General features: G+C 37.4%; 1 protein-coding gene across 1 annotated transcript in view; it reads right to left on the bottom strand.

Moving 5' to 3' along the window:
- The window catches only part of ankrd45 (ankyrin repeat domain 45), a 44296-nt gene that overhangs the window by 5565 nt on the left and 20979 nt on the right, over positions 1–17752 (bottom strand). The window contains exon 4 of the mRNA XM_089131193.1: positions 15206–15326. Within this exon, the coding sequence (XP_088987319.1) occupies positions 15206–15254 (49 nt within the window). The 5' untranslated portion in view covers positions 15255–15326. The remainder of the gene's footprint in view (positions 1–15205; positions 15327–17752) is intronic.

The following is a 17752-nucleotide window of genomic DNA, read 5'->3' on the forward strand; positions in this document are numbered from 1 at the left end:
TGATGCAACCAGTCTGGCAGTTACATTCACCCATATAACTTATCAGGTTTCAAATGACATTAAGATGACCTAGTAATAGTACTATGTGTGTGGTTTAAGAGTGAGAATTCTTAGTATTATTAGCATCAGGTGTGATTTAACGCCCAAATAACATAACAGGTTAAATCAAATCTAACAGAGGCATTTTTTTTTGGCTCTTGCTGGTCTGAATGCTGGCATAAGTATTGGTGAGATAATTATAGGATAGATGGACAGCTAGATATACTTTGCTGTCAATATTTTGATGCTGCATTCATTTGGTTAAAATACAGTAAAACAGTAAAATTGTTAGATATTGTTACAATTTAAAATGTTCTATTTGAATGCATTTGAAAGTGTAATTCATTCCTGTGATGACATTACTCCAGTCGTCAGTGTCACATGATCCTTCACATGAAACGTTTCTTATTATTATCATTGTTTTAAAGGGGTGATGAACTGAGAAATCAAATTCTCCTTGAGCTTTTGACATCTAAGAGGTCTTCGTGTTATAAGAATATCCTGTAAGTTTCAGAACTGAAAACACCCTTGTTAGTTCAATTATTGCAGGCTCAGCAAACGACTCGTTTTTCTGAGTGGGGAACTATGACATCAAAGAGGATAAAACGCCACCCCCGCTGGAGAAAATCAATGCCTACTTCAACATGGCTGGTTTAGCCCCGCCCATCGATTTGCGCATTACACGCATAGCCAAATAACATAGATGCCTACCTCGTGATGACAATCCAGATTGAGGATTATTTCACTGAGGATTGTTTTGTAAACAAGACTGGATTTGCAGACCGATTAAGATTAAAGAACGCTGCTGTGCCGTCTATATTGGATCTGACAGGAATGGTGCAACACACGGACTCTGGGTCGAACATGTATGGGCGAATAATTCCGGTTGCCATTTTACAACATTGGACGTTTTCAAAACAATTTCCCCCAAGTGCATCAACGGGTGAGTTAAACTCATTATAATATGCAAAACTGTTATCCACTCTCAGCAATGGGCGTTTACTTCCAAGCGTTCATTGCGAGACGCCCATAAAAACCGAGCGCTTTTCAGCTAGGCTCAAAACTAGGGTAGAAAAAAGCCTATTACTTATTTTTATAAATTATTTACTTAATTTGGATGTTTTTGAATGCAAAAACCAAGCGAACGTCATAAGTCAACCTCTAGACAACAATATAATAAAATTTAAAAAGCCAGTTCATGACCCCTTTAATGTAAAACATGAGACATGTTTACATATTTACAGGATTCTAGAAAGTAAATGTATATCCATCTATCTATACATGAAGAGTTCAGATGCAAAAGCCTCTAAATGCCATTTGAAATTTTCTTCTTTAATGATGATTTTTATCAAACTTGTATATTTAAGTTCAGTAATTTCACTTATGACAATGATAATTACCTATTAATTGTTATTTAAGTGAAATTACTGAACTTAAATATACAAGTTTGATAAAAATCATCATTAAAGAAGAAAATTTCAAATGGCATTTAGAGGCTTTTGCATCTGAACTCTTCACATATATATATATATATATATATATATATATATATATATTAACATTAGAAATGCTTTACTGTTACTTTGGTACAACTAAAGTATACATTTCTTTTTTAAATTAGTGCTGTCAAATAGATTAATCGTGATTAATCGCATCTAACATAAACATTTGTAAATATATATGTGTGTTTGTGTCTGTATACATTTCTATTTTAAAAATAGGATTTTTTGTGTACTTAAAAAAAGAGTCTTTCTAATGCATCACATGAAATTTTGATTTGTCATAATAAGCCTATAACTCAGAGTGGTACCCTGTGATGCTTTTCAACAGGGTAGGAAATTCTCTGGTTATGCACCTCGGTATCTAGTTGATCATCACTCTGGTTTTGGTGATGTGATAGTTACATTTGTTCACAGTCTTTCTTTGTTAAACTCTTTGAAGTCCTATGATTTGCATTGTCTTAATCACCATATGTATTCTGTTACAGCAAACAGCAGGTACTTCAAAAGTCCACACTGAACATCTGAATTCTATTTAAATTGGGGATAAACACAATAGTGTTAACATTGGAAAGTGAAAATTTACATTTTCAACTTGAACAAGAAAAGTTATGACATATAGAGACAAGATTCTGCACTATACGATTTCTAATCAACTGTAAGCAGATCTATGGCATTTATGTTCTTTGTATAATAGGTCAGATTTCTTTGAGACCTGTTTAAGAAATACTCTCAGAATATTTAATCTTTACCATTTAATGTTTTTGTGTGTTACACTATAAAACAATATCACATCAAATCAATCTGGAATTAGTTAAGAGCTAGTAGAAGAAGTTGAAAATCGTGGAAGTAGTTGACACCACTTATGATTTAACATGTCTGCAACTATCACAAGGTCAAACCATGTGACCCACTCAATGGAAAAGAAAGTGGTTGGAAAAACAGTTGTACTATTTTAGTCTACAATGATGATGATGATCTCACTTTGCAACCACAAAAGTCAACAGGAAGCTGACATATCAGAAAAAGGCCATGCTGCATAGAAACAATCCAACGCAAGAAACAACAGTACACAAATAATTCTGAAAAAAAGGGGCTGTAAACAAACATTGTGTTTCACGAACACAGGTGTCTATGGTGAGAAACGTTTCCACAGGATGCATCTATAAATGGATCATGCGTTCAGCTAACTGTGTGTAACACGGTTGACATACATAAACGTTTCTTTCCAGTGACTGCGGTCTCATTATATCCGTGCTTTTATAGAGGATCTAAGTTTCTTATTCAAAAACATGATATTTAAGCATTGACAATTGGCAAACCAAATTTTGCAGCCCTAAGTGATGGCATTAGAGACATGATTATTTTTTACACAGGCTCATGTTTATGGCACGTACTCGACAACAGTAAGTGTCATCATGATGATAATACATAAGCAGATTTTGATGCAGAAACTGATCCCAGTCCCACTGACTGTCATTACACAGTGCTGCATTCCAGCTGCAGTGGGCACAGATTCATCACCTTGATATCGGTTTGGGTGCGGACCAGTGCCCCACATTTCAAACATATTGCTTCCTTGAGCTCTGCCAGAAGGGGAGAGAGAGAATATTATGGCGTCAAGAGAGCTCTGCATTCTGCCATCTTTTTGTTCTAGCACATTCTTTTCCATCCATCCATCCGCCAATGTGCTTTTAGCGTATTCCTTAAAGGGGTCACGAACTGGCTTTCTAAATTTTGTCTGAGGTCAACTTATGACGTTCGCTTGGTTTTTGCATTCAAAAACATCAAAATGAATAAGTAATAGGCTATTTTCTACCCTTTTGAGCCTAGCTGAAAAACGCTCGGTTTTTATGGGCGTCTCGAACTGAACACTTGGAAGTAAACGCCCACTGCTGTGAGTGGAAAACAGTTTTGCATATTATAATGAGTTTCAACTCACCTGTCGATGCACTTAAAAAAATTGTTTTGAAAACGTCCAATGTTGTAAAATGGCAACCGGCATGATTCGCCCATACATGTTCGACCCATAGGTCCGTGTGTTGCACCATTCCAGTCGGATCCAATATAGATGCCACAACACCGTTCTTTAATCTTAATTGGTCTGCAAATCCAGTCTTGTTTACAAAACAATCCTCAGTGAAATGAAGCGAACCGATGAAGCGAACCGATCTTCTTCCAGAACCAGGCACTGCACAATATTTTGTATTGCCCGGTTTGTCATCACAAGGTAGGCCTATGTTATTTAGCTATGCGTGTAATGCGCAAATTGGTGGGCGGGGCTAAACTGGCCTTGTTGAAGTAGGCGTTGATCTTCTTCTGCGGGCGTGGCGTTTTATCCTCTTTGTCGTCATAGTTCCCTACTTTGAAAAACCAGTCGTTTGCTGAGGCTAAAAGCTTTTATTAGACTAACAAGGACATTTTCCGTTCTGAAACTTACAGGATATTCTTGACCTCTATAATATGATGACCTCTTAGATGTCAAAAGCTCAAGGAAAATTTGATTCCTCAGTTCATCACCCCTTTAAATACCTCTCAGAAAAATGAAAATAGGAACAAAATAAAAATTCTGTTATAAACAGACAGAGAAATCTAAGTCTTTTTTCCAAACATAGACACACATTCAAACATGGTGCCTTTAGATGAATAATAACTTCAATTGTAGTCTCTCAAACAAAGACATCACGGTTTCAGGTGCAATATAGTCCACAAATCATGGACTGTTTGTGTGATATTTTCATATTTTCAGAGAGTTTTCGCGTTGCATAACCAAACAATAACCTTCGAAAAGTTGCATTCAATTTCCGGTAGAATGAACTTTCTTTCTAATCAAGTGAAGGATTTTGACTGTGGCACAGAATAATAATGCAGCAAACCAAATCCCTTAGATCTCTTCTGTGTAACTTGTGTTTCTTGTCGTTTAGCAGATGCTTTTTAATCAAAATGACACTCATGCTGATTGCAGGGACGGTCCCTCGTGAGCTAGATACAGTTAAGAGTCTCTTTCACATGTTACACTACTTATGGGTTGATTTCTTATCTTGATTTGAATCTTTAACCTTCACATATACAGACTGCATAAATAATAGAATAAGACAAAAGGTAAAAAACTGACTTTTAGCATTGACCTTGATCAGTGTTTTGTCCTTTACGGCCTTTAAGGTCATGCATAACCACAATTTACATCAGCTTTCAATGACGATCCAATGAGTGAATGTAGGAACGGCTGTGGGTATTTACACAAAAACAGAACTTAGGACAATTGAGTGCCATTGATTGTCATCAGCACTGTTAGTTCTGCATGACGTTCTCCTCCTATTGTGTCCTGCAGAGTTCTGCTGCACTTGATGTGCACTGTAATAATACCCTGCAGAGAAAAGTACCTAACAAACTCTTTACCCGTCACCAGGTTTTAAAATGAACTTCTAAAAAATGAGTCATATGTGATCATGAGGTTGTGCCAGTGATTTCTGTTGCAATTTGCACTGTTGCACCTCTGGCTCTTCTTGACCTTGTGTATGATGGATGTGAAATGGTGAAGTCTGCTCAGATTATAGGCTAGTTGATGAGGACTGTTAGAAATGTGGAAAGTTGTTTACAGAGCAACTTATCACGTGTGTGTTTGTGGTTATGCTAAGCTGTTTCCTTTTGTTCTGTTTTATTTTCACTCTGCATCTGTGTCTTTCTTTCACTTTAGAGTCAAAGTCATCTTTGATCAGGTGGAAAAAACATCTTGGTTAAGAGAAATCCTTAAAGAATAATGCAATTGAGACTTTGATCTTGAGAAATAAAACCAAAATGCTTCCATAAAGTATGTTTTTTATGATTTTTGACTATATGATTTTATGTATGATTTTATTTTGTTCAAAAACCAATCAAATATTACCATACAGAGATGGGTATTCCTACCCTATCTCACGACCAATTCGTACAAATTTGTACGAGTGATTAAGATGTGGCTAATGCGTACTAATTCGTACGACCTCACTCGTACGAATTCGTACGACCTCACTCGTACGAATTCGTACGATTTGCCTAAACCTACGTGATGGTTAGGTTTAGGGGCGGGGTAAGGGGTAGGTCATTCGTACGAATTCATACGAATTGGCCAATTCGTAAAATATGTATGATTTAGCAAAATTGTACTAATTCGTACGAGTGATGTCGTATGAATTGTTACGAATTAGCCACCTCGTTAAATTTGTAACTGTCTAGCTGAAATTCCTATAATCATAATTAACGAAACATCCTGTCTGTAACTATATGACTATATGCCCACATATAATGTTTAGTCCTCAAATCCATTCTGCAGAATTTTCCAACAAAATCGATGCAGAAATTCTATCTAAAAAAGGCAGCAAATTTTTCTGGGCCTAGCAATGACACATGACGTTTGCATTACAATATTTTATTAATAATAATAATAATAATAATAATACTATTAAATAGTACAACGAAACGTTAAAATACATATTCTACTTTCCCTTTTTAGCATGTTTAAACATTATTTGTAGTGTTTTGTGTTGTGTTGCAGAAATCACATTTGATGTGATATAAGAGCTTTTGGTTTGTGCCTGAATATCCTATTCCAATTCTGTCTACCCCTATTATCCTAAAAGATACACGAATCACTGATTATCATCTGGAATAATAAATAGACATTTCTAAAAATTGAAGAGAGAGAATGGCTGACCAGTTCCTCGATCCTCTGTTCTGGCAGGAGCTGTTTTTAAAGGCACAAACACTTCCCCTGCAACAAGAACATATATGTGAACATTTGCCACTAGGGTATGGATTATAAGCTCAATATACTGTCAGATACCGGTGAAAGTCTTCCTGTCCATTTGGGAGTTTTTGAGGTGCTCTAGTTTTCAGGTTAGAGTTCCTAATGTATTTTTGTCCTGCTGAGTTAAGGACATATGCTGTTTTTGTAGCTTGACGGGCTTGATGTGGCTGATTATCTGGGTGGCAGGCAGCAAAACTTGTGCTTGTCCTGATTTTGGTTGTCCTATATTCTCTCTTTTAGGAGGTTTTCTACAGTATTTCAGTTCGGTATAGATGCTCCTAATGTATTCAGATGTGGTGATGGGGTTAAGTTTTAATTCTTCCCTTCACTAAAATGCTTTAATTTGTCAAATGTGCAAAAATGCAAAACTAATCACTTGAATACGAATATGTATTTATTAAGTTCATTAAAATGAACTAAATTGTTAACAAAACTAAGGCTGAAATTTATAGTCTAAAAATATGTCAGGTGTGGTCCACTTGTTATTTGTTGATTTGCTCTACATAGAAGTACCTGCCTCAGTACTCAGAAAATACTGAGTGATGACATAAATGCGGCATTAATCTCTCGAGAAATGGCACAGTTATGTTAGCACAAACAAAACAGTTACTTGACGCAGTTAGGTTAGGTTTGTTTTCAGTTTGTACGCATATATTTAAGACTCACACCTTTTTTGTGCATGTTTGCAAGCCAGCCACAACCACAAGATATTTCACAATCCACAAGTGAAGTCTCATGAGTGGTTTTAGGGTCGAGAGAATGAAATCAACATATTTTGATGTACGTCATGGCGGTGCAATATGTTGTTATTCTTTCTTTGTCAAATCTGAAATCACCAAACATTCAAATCGGTCTGTCTTAAATAATCACACTTTTTGATGGTTAAAAAGGAAACCTTTATAAATAACCCAGCAAATTTAAAAATATAGCTTACTGAATGACACTTTGGCTTGGTTTAGTTTGGCTCAGCAACCAGAAGTTATTTAAATAATTTGGAGAATTAGCTGGTTAGCAGATGCTGGAACCATTGCACTGAAACCATAACACACAGCAAGAGCATTATCCTAATCAGAACAATCAAGGTTATAGATAATTAGTGCTGTCTGTACAAAACTTGCGTCATACAATATCAGAAAACGAGAATTGCAAAATAATTTAAAGAAATAGTTTCACAATTACAATGAGCGATGAATGGTTACACTTTATTTTACAGTGCGTGTACATTGAAGGTACTGGTAAGGCAACTCCATGGGACCACTATCGTCTAATACGATTGTCAATTAGCATACAGTTTGGATTGGCGGCATGGTTCTGTTCTGGGCGAGAACTCCCTGCACATCCATGAAGCCTAGCATGGATAATAACCCTCCTTAGGGTAAACAGAACCAACATGAATGTATTGCAGATATCATTAATTTAATATTTTAATGTACAACATAAATATAGAATTTAGTCTGATTCAAAGGGGAACCAGAATGCCAAATCCTGACTGGGCGAGAAGAGGAGCTGGGGATGGAGGAGGGTCTCACTCTAAAAAATGCTGGGTTGTTTTAACCCAACTTTGGGTCAAATATGGACTAACCCAGCCGTTGGGTTAAATTTTTACATTACATTTTTAACCCAACATTTCGGGTTTGTCCATATTTGACCCAAAATTGGGTTAAAACAACCCAGCATTTTTTAGAGTGTAATTAGCTCCTGAGAAACATGATTGCTGTTGATAATACAGAAGGAGCTTATACATGGATGCTGTGATAGGCGTCGTATTCCTATTGGTAGACGTGGATCAGCTGAGACTCAGCTGATGCGAATTTGACGTGACCTGCCAGAACTGATGCAAAGCTTGATTTATAATCCAGTCATTTTAATTTCTATAATAAGTAGAATGAACATGCGGAACAAAACAGGACTGTCTTACAAGATTAATTTCAGGTCTTTTGCTCCATTCTGTGACTCAGTATAAAGAACATGCCAAAAACGAGCTCAGATTAATTTGAATATATCAGTGAATAGCAACTTAAATGTGATCAAAAATGCAATCATATAGCTTCAGAAGACTACTTTTTTTAAAGGGGTGATGAACTGAGAAATCAAATTTTCCTTGTGCTTTTGATATCTAAGAGGTCATCATATTATAAGAATATCCTGTAAGTTTCAGAACTGAAAACATCCTTGTTAGTCCAATAAAAGCTTTTACTGACAACAGCCTCAGCAAACGACTCGTTTTTCAAAGTGACGACAAAGGAGCTTCCTCTGGATTCCAATAGGAAGTTTGGTTCTTTATTTTTAATGACGTTCCAGCTGTTGAGGGTAAAACATTGTCGTCGGTTTGCTTCATTTCACTGAGGATTGTTTTGTAAACAAGACTAGATTTACAGACCGATTAAGATTAAATAATGGTGCTGTGGCATCTATATTGGATCTGACAGGAATGGTGCAACACACGGACTCTGGGTCGAACATGTATGGGCGAATCATTCCGGTTGCCATTTTAGAACTTTGGACGTTTTCAAAACAATTTCCCCCACATGCACCGATGGGTGAGTTGAAACTCATTATAATATGCAAAACTGTTATCCACTCACAGCAGTGGGCGTTTACTTCAAAGTCTTCAGTGCGAGACGCCCATAAAAAAATCGAGCGTTTTTCAGCTAGGCTCAAAACTTGGTTACAAAATAGCCTATTACTTATTAATTTTGATGTTTTTGAATGCAAAAACCAAGCGAATGTCATAAGTCGACCTCAGACAATAATATAATAAAATTTAAAAAGCCAGTTCATGACCCCTTTAATGTTATAATTTATCCTTTGAATCATCCTTTGAAGCTACATTTCCTATTAATTGTAATTGCATGTTAAAAATAGTAAAAAAAAAAAAACCTGTATTTATTTTATTTTTGGTTTCACAGAAGAAAGAAAGTCATACAGGTTTTGAAACAACATGAGAATGCGTAAATGATGACTGATTTTTTGTGTGACTTCTGTAGCTTTTTAACGGAAGCCTCCAGTGTGTGCAAATTTTCACACAAGAATGTTTTTTTATTTATTTAATTTAATCAGAAACTTTCTTAACTAAGAGGAATCAAGGCTGTAATGATAGTGATGTAAGGGAACTGATGAAAGTAAATGTGTATAGATTACATAAAGTATATGTCACATGTTTGTTTGTTGTCTTAGTGTCAATAGAGTCCCAGCAACTGTGTAAATGCTCAAAGCCAAATTACTTTCACCACACCTTGTCAAAGTCTGCATTTCAAAGACATAAATGAGTGCCGATTATTACTCGCACAATACAGTGTAGTAAAGTTCATGGAGACAGCAAACAGACACTCCCTGTAGCTACAGTAAAGATAAAGCCACTATTTATGTATCTATGCTTGTATGCACTCTGCATGTGTGAACAAGACAGGAAGACTGTGACAGTCAGATGATATTTGTTTCCATGGCAACAGCAAGCACCATACCACCCACACAAGCTAGACAGCGATCCCAGAACGGGGTTTCCTCTCACACATTGCCTTTGCAGAGCCGAGCTGATCCTGCCTGTGACAGCAGCCGCCTGTGCGTCACGGCAAGTGTTCTCCTGGCATTTCACAACCGCCCACAGCTCCACGCTCTTTGCCTCCCCTTCTCATCTCACGGCTAAGAGAGACTTCTCCACACCTTAAAGAGTCACTTCCGGCGATCATCAAGGCAGAACGCTAACAGCCTTGGGCACATTAATGTACTGTTTATAGGGTGTGATCTCAGAAATGACTTTGTAATTTGTGAGACTGAAATTGTTTAATAGGAATATTTCACCCACAAATGAAAATTCTAGAAACTCATTAATCACTTACCATGATGTCATTCCCAACCTATAAGACTTTCATTCATCCTCGGAACACAAAGATATTTTTTGATGAAATCTGAGAGCTTTCTGTTCCTCCATAGACAGATACACAACTGCCACTTTGATGCTTCAAAAACTTCATTAAGAGATAGTAAAACTAATCCATATGAATTGAGTGGTTTTGTCCAAAATTTTCTGAAGAGTCAATTGCTTTATATGATCAACAGCGATTCATAAACTCAAGCTTAAGTGTTTGATTGATGTGCAAGAACCAATGAGATTCATTCTCGTGTGTTACGCAGCACATTTGAGCTTCCTCAAGAACCAATGAGGTTCATTCTCGTGTTATGTAACACATTTGAGCTTCGGCAAGGACCAATGAGTTTCATTCTCGTGTTACGCAGCACATTTGAGCTTCCGCAAGAACCAATGAGGTTCATTCGCGTGTTAGGCAGCAAGATTCAGCTTCTGCAAGAATCAATGTGGTTCATTCCTGTGTTACGCAGCACATTTGAGCTTCCGCAAGAACCAATGAGGTTCATTCGCGTGTTTCACGCAGCACATTTGAGCTTCCGCAAGAACCAATGAGGTTCATTCGCGTGTTTCACGCAGCACATTTGAGCTTCAGCAAGAACCAATGAGGTTCATTCTCGTGTTACGCAGCAGGTTTGAGATTCTACAAGAACCAATGAGGTTCATTCGCGTGTTAGGCAGCAAGATTCAGCTTCAGCAAGAACCAATGAGGTTCATTCTCGTGTTACGCAGCTGGTTTGAGATTCTACAAGAACCAATGGGGTTCATTCTCGTGTTACGCAGCAGGTTTGAGATTCTGCAAGAACCAATGAGGTTCATTCTTGTGTTACGCATCAAGTTTGAGCTTCCTCAAGAACCAATGAGGTTCATTCTCGTGTTACGCATCAAGTTTGAGCTTCCTCAAGAACCAATGAGTTTCATTACAAATCATGTCCGAGCTTTAGCAAAAGCCATTGAGGTTTATTCTCAGCAGGTTCAGAGCTTCTGTTTATGCTTGCTGATCAATTTTCATATGTGAATTACATTATAAATTAAATCTGTTCATCATAAAGCATTTGAGTCCTATCAGAAAATCTTGGACTAAACCACTCTATTCATATGGATTAGTTTTACAATGTCTTTATTAACTTTTGAAAGTGACAAAGTGGTAGTTGCATATGTCAACAGAAGGACAGAAAGCTCTCATATTTCATCAAAAAGATCTTCATTTGAGTTCCGCAAATGAACAAAAGTTTTACAGGTTTGATATGACATGAGGGTGAGAAATTGATGACAAAATTTTTTGGGTTAACTAAGCCTTTAAGTATGTAAAAAGCACTCAAATTCACATTCGTATCATTGTCTATTGATATTTCAATGAACGCATTTGTCTACTGGACTGACCACTGTTCATTGTATTCTTTGAGTCTGATACCACTGATGAATGAATTAGAAATTACATTTCCTTATGCTGTGTGCTGCTTCTCAGATCAAATTTACCGTCTTATATTACCTCCAGTGAAAGTTCACTCTAAGCTTCCCTAGACCGCAGTTAGTATTAGGGATTTATGGAGCTCAGAGAAGTACTTCTCAATTGAGTCGTTGTGCTGTACAGCTTTAAATAATCAAGTTTAACCCCCTTCTGTATTGAACTTTGTTTTGGGCATAAATCAGTTTATGTAATGTATAAGTTTAGAAGTAGGTCTGGGATGAGGAAATCTGGGATAAGATTTTTAGGTATGATCTGGATCTTTTGATTAAAGGGGTCATATAATGCCATTTTTGTAGAAGTTAATATGAATCTTTAGGCTCTAAATTAAAACTTTGAAATATACTTTTATTATAAATTGTGATTAGTATTGTAAGTAAACACTCATTTTACCTGGTCAAAAACAGCTCCGCTTTCAGCATGCCATTTCAGTGGATATGCGTTTAAATGATAATGAGCTTCACTCACTCCCTCTGTTCTGTGGGGCATTTTGACACAACATGTGGAGTGTTGCCTTGACAACAGTTGAGGGTATATTTTGGAGAAAGAATGGCAGCGGGAGTCTGTAAGGACACATCTGAGTCAGACCCTGAACAAGATGACGGTCGCAAAGAAGTTCGACAATTAAGGCTCGAACAGGACATTTCTGAATGGTTGGTTAACATAATGTCACTTTGATCTATCTTTGTATGAACTAGCAGGGTAGAGTAGTGAGATACGAACACTATCTGTTTACTGATGTATAGTGTAGGTTAGTTCTTAACAGATTGATATTACAGTTATGGTCATGAACAACTTTTTTTCGTGATTTGCAAGATTTTACACTCACTTCTTCTGGAGGTGCAGCAGGAACACGAATAGTTGGTACCGATTCTTTTTTCAGGAGCAACTTCTTAGCAAAACCAGCTTTATACTGATCCTCGTTCATATAGCAGTCTGCTGAGAAATTAATCATGCAAACATGAAAACGTCGACGTTGCTCGTAGGGAATATTCCCGTCGAAAACAAAACTCAGCCACTGTGTCTTCGTCGGTTTGGATTTAGGAACATCAAAATGACTGTGTTTGTTATTACACCCAAAATCTCTTAGACGCCATTCTGCGCCAGTGTATCAACAATGACGAACTATGATGACAGCTCGCTCTGGGCGGGTTTGTGTTGAAACACTTCTGTCAATCAACAATCGTAGGAGGGGCGTCCAATGTAGTGACGTCACAAAACGAACGGCATAGTTTGAGGCAGGGGAAAACATTTAAAGGAGATTAAAATAAAACACTGGATGGATTTTTATCATTATAGGATGGTTGTGTACAGGCACTGCCAACACACATTTCAGTACGATCAACGTGAAAAATTGCATGCATCATTATATGACCCCTTTAATGCATTGGCCAGATATCAATGTTCACTTTTCATCTCATAATTTGCCTGAACTTTTTTTGTGTTTATATTCTGACTGTCTAGTATATTTACATATTATGTGCGCAAGTCTATTTGTCTGTCTGCCTGCTCCATCCATCCATCCATCCATCCACTATATAACAAACAAGTGAACTAACAAAGAGAATGGCATTCTTCTCTTTCAGCCTAATGAAATAAAGAGACATCCTTCCCCCTGCACCTCCAGGAGGTCAGTGACAGATGGGGGCAGCTCTGAACTGGCTTCACAAACAGCTGCCAGGGTTTGGGGGTGAAATGTTAAAGGTCATCTCTTTTAGACTGCAGATCCCTACATTGCACACACTCGTGGCGTGACAGACAGACTTGCTACAGACCCACTGTCAAAGTAGATTAAATCTGTCCCAAAGAGAGTTTGAGTTTGCTCTTGATCTGACGTGGGGGTGTCGCTTCAGCTGCTGTCATCATAAATCATGTTGCATGTGGGATTCAGGTACCAGTATGAACGGGGTGCATATGTGGAGTGTGTTTGTTTGTGGTTGGTGAAGGGGATGTTATGCTGGCTGACTGGCCTTTGCCAAAAGATCCTCTAACGTGTTTTTCTGATGTGTTGTATTGTGTCTGTACAATCTGAGCACAGTCTGTCACTGTTGCTCCGCTAGCAAAGGATATCCTTCCTGTGGATGTGAGGGGGTGTTTCAAGAGTGCATATACACAAAGTATTTTTAAATATGAGTAAAAAGTGACAACAGTTAGAGAATCTGACATGGCCACAGACACATGCATTTATCAATATAATGTTTACACCTTCACAGTATCATAAACTTGTAAGGGAACTTCCAATGGCACTTCCAATTAATCAATGGCTAAAGACACTAATTTTGCTTCTTTACAAGTCAGACAATGTTAACGGTTGAAAAGAACATAATAAGTACTCAACTAATATCATTAGAAACCAAACTTATAAAATAGCACAGGTCAAACCACAACTTCCTTCCCCTAAAACTCAATTCTCTGGTCTGCAGACATAATGATTCTAAAGTAGGCTCTGGCCGTTAGTTTTAGGTGTGGGAGGGATAGATGAAAAAAATGCACTGCAGGGATTGACAAGAGGTATCTGGTTTAAGAATGCTCCACACCATTTGAACAACATTAATTTTCTAAAATGCATGCAAAACAAGCAATAAAGCAATAAAGACAAATAAATCATATATTTTATATATAGAGCAATATTATAGTAGATTTTTAACAAGAAGACATTTGAAACGCATGCGTAGAAAGAGAGGTTTTGTAATGTGTGTGTGTGTCTGTTTGTGTGTGTGAATGAACAATTTGACATTTTCTGCGATGGTTATTTATTTTTCTGTTTTGTATTTGTTTGTTTTTGGAGCATACAAATGCCATTATATTATATAACATTATACCATTTAATTGGCAATCTACTCAATATTTAATTTAAATATTGGTTGCATGTTGAGCAATGGATAAATAAGCTTTGATTTGACATTTTGTCAATTTAATTTCAATTGTGTTGGATGTTATTCTACCTTATTATAGCCTTTTTCATTTTTTAAGTGGATATTTAAGCCATTGTTTGAGATTTATATATATATATATATATATAAATTTTTTTTTTTAATTATATCCAGGAGAGATCCTCACTCGACATTACGAGAAAAGTTTAAGGTGCATATTACATGTTCTCTCTCATAATGCCATGTCAAGCCCTTAGGAAAACAGTAACATACTTTAATGCTGTGCTGGCTTGTTAAATGTGTAAAACCAGTTTCAAATCCTAATGAAAGGGCAAAGGAGGTTTTACTCGTCAGGTGTTCACTGCAGTTGTGCTTTTAGAAATGTGCTGAGCCCTCTGCCTATATATTATACTTGCATGAACACATAAGGACAGAAAGACACCATGAAATAGCATTCCTTTAAGGAGTAACCAAGGTAATGCAGTGACAGGTGTACAGACACACACACACACACACACACACACACACACACACACACACACACACACTCCATTTCATTAAGTGAAAAGCTAAAAAGACTGTTTGGGGCCTCCGGTCTGTGTTATACGCCCAAAGTGACAGACGTGCAGACTCCTCTATTGTGTGCACAGCGCCGTTGGGCCTCTTTCACTCTACCGTCGTAGGCTGTGTCGGGAGGGGCTGCTACAAGGGTCGCGTGCCCCATTTTCACAGCAGCAGATGGGGGATGAATCCCTCTTGCTGCTCTGAACCTCAGGACAGAGTGTGTCTACCCCACCTGTCAAGACCACACAAAAGCCAGACCGTCACGTCACAAAGGCCAAGATGAGTCTGCAGACTGCTGGACCCAAGGCCGCTTTTCATACAGCGCAAAGCGTATAAACACGGAACATACTGATATTTAAAACGGGTCTTGTTAGAGGTCACATGAATACTAAATACACACATCTGCCATTGATTCTTCTTGGCCGCCTTCTATCCTTTCAAAAGTTCACTTGGTTGCTAAATATAATGGTAATTATAAAAAAAAGTTAAAGATTTGGGTTCCAATACTGATTTGTCTCAATTCAGGGTAACAATACTTTTGAATTTGAGGAAGAAATGTTTGGAATGCAGAAATATAATACCAAATGCTGGGATCATTTTAATACACTAATACGTCATAATACATTTAAAACAACAACGAACAAAATATTTTCAGAAAATACCACTAAAAAACTCATATTGTGTGTACATTGTCATATGAACAATTAGCCAGTTGTTATATGAGTCTTTCTTTCAGGATTCAGACTGGAATCAACCTGAATGTTTTTGATGACCAACAAAGAAGCGGCTCAATTGTCATTTGCTCGAGAATCAGACATCTCTAGTGCGCTATATGTTTTATATTCACTGAAAAGAACCTGCTCAGACAAGTAATTTGCTTGAGAATTCAACTTCTCTGGTCGCGCTGTTTGATTTTGATTCACTAAAAAGTAGGCTACTGTTTGACATTTGCTCACTGATCTCATTCTGTGTTTTGCACTGGAAATAACACCTTCAGAATAGTAGAGCGTTTGTTGAGAGAGCCAAGCTAGAACGTTAGCTAAAATTCTGAGAATGCACCCTGTTAGCTGGGTTATGCTAAAAATGTCCAACCCTGTTTTCTGTCTGAAGTGGCCCATCAGTAAGGTAATATTTTGACAGTTTGAAAGAACAAGAAACTTGGCTTAGCTAGCTTAGGCTAGCCTGGAAATCCATTCAGCTTGCATTTGTACTCATAAGCTGCTGCTAAAAGGCTGTGTGACTTGAATCTTCAGATTTCAAAACCTTCCGTGATGTGTTTACTAAAACTAAAACTCATTTCACCTAGCCAACTGTGTTTATTGATTTTGTTGGCCATTTCAGATCATATATTTCACTAGGCCTACGGCAAGCAGGCTTTATTGTGTTTCAGTTAACATTGAAAACTACTCAATAATCAGAACTAGCTCTGTATTGTAATACAAGAGATTCTACAACACAAACTTACAGTTACTTTTACGTTGGCTGTTCCTATAAATTGCTATTTTTCGTAAGGGGGCATTGTGACAATGTGTCAAATAATATAATTATATATAATTTAATAATTCTTGTGCAAATATGAATTTGAGCGCACATCTACAATGAGATGACATCATTCTGCTGTGTCACAGCACTGTTTGAGTGTGTTTGCCCCTCTCCATCTGTGAGTGGGCTGCAGCATATTCATTGGAGCATCAGACCGTCTCTGCCAGTCAGAGTCTGAGCCCTGCAATTATACTGTACTTTATGTTCTCTCTCTCTCTCTCTCTCTCTCTCTTTCTCGAATTTTCTGTGCGCACATCTCTCCTCTTCTTGTGAAGCATGAAGCAATGCTAATTACTTTGATGAGGGTGCTTCATGTTGATATATGTGATTGATTTCTGCACCTGCTCCTGGATGATTTTTGAGGGGTTATTTTAGCACAGTTTCCTAATTTGGCAAGTGAGGAGAGGAATCCAAACAGGACCTGCAACAATCACACTGTGTCCTAAATGCATATTTGATGTCAAAGGCATAGTTCCTCTACAAAGGAAAATTCAGTCATCATTTACTCACTCTTTGCCTTTCCCAACTTGTGTGACATTCTTTCTTACAGTGGAAACAGAGGGAGAATTTTGGAAGCATATTAAAAAACACCATACCCCCCCCCCCCCACCACCACCACCACCACCACTTCACTTCAAGTGAATAGGGTAAAAATATCTATTTAAATAATAGATATCACCATGAAACTTCCTCAGTTAATTGCTTACACAAGTATTTAAAACAATGTACATGTTTTTGAAATTTGTGTTAATTATCCAAATTAGGCATTATGTCATTATATTTATGCACATATTTGCATATATTTTCGGTAGATAGATCTGAACATATGATAAAACCAGGTGCAAAATTCTTTTTTTCATTTTGTGTACACACAAGATGAAAAAACAGAAGTTCATAGGGATTTCAGGATATACAACGCATTCTCACCCCAAGGCGTCACCTTTGACCATGCTTCAATATTTGACGTTTTAGGCGCCCTTTAGCGTCACTTACATGACGCGATCCTACGGCGTCATCTAACTGACGCTAAAGGAAAGCGTCAGTTAGAGGACGCGGTTAGGTTTAGGTGTGGGGTGGGGGTAGGGTACACGCGATCCTAGGGCGTCATCTAACTGA

Source organism: Pimephales promelas, chromosome 5, assembly GCF_988280905.1.
Source record: "Pimephales promelas chromosome 5, fPimPro1.hap1.1, whole genome shotgun sequence".
NCBI lineage: Eukaryota > Metazoa > Chordata > Actinopteri > Cypriniformes > Leuciscidae > Pimephales > Pimephales promelas.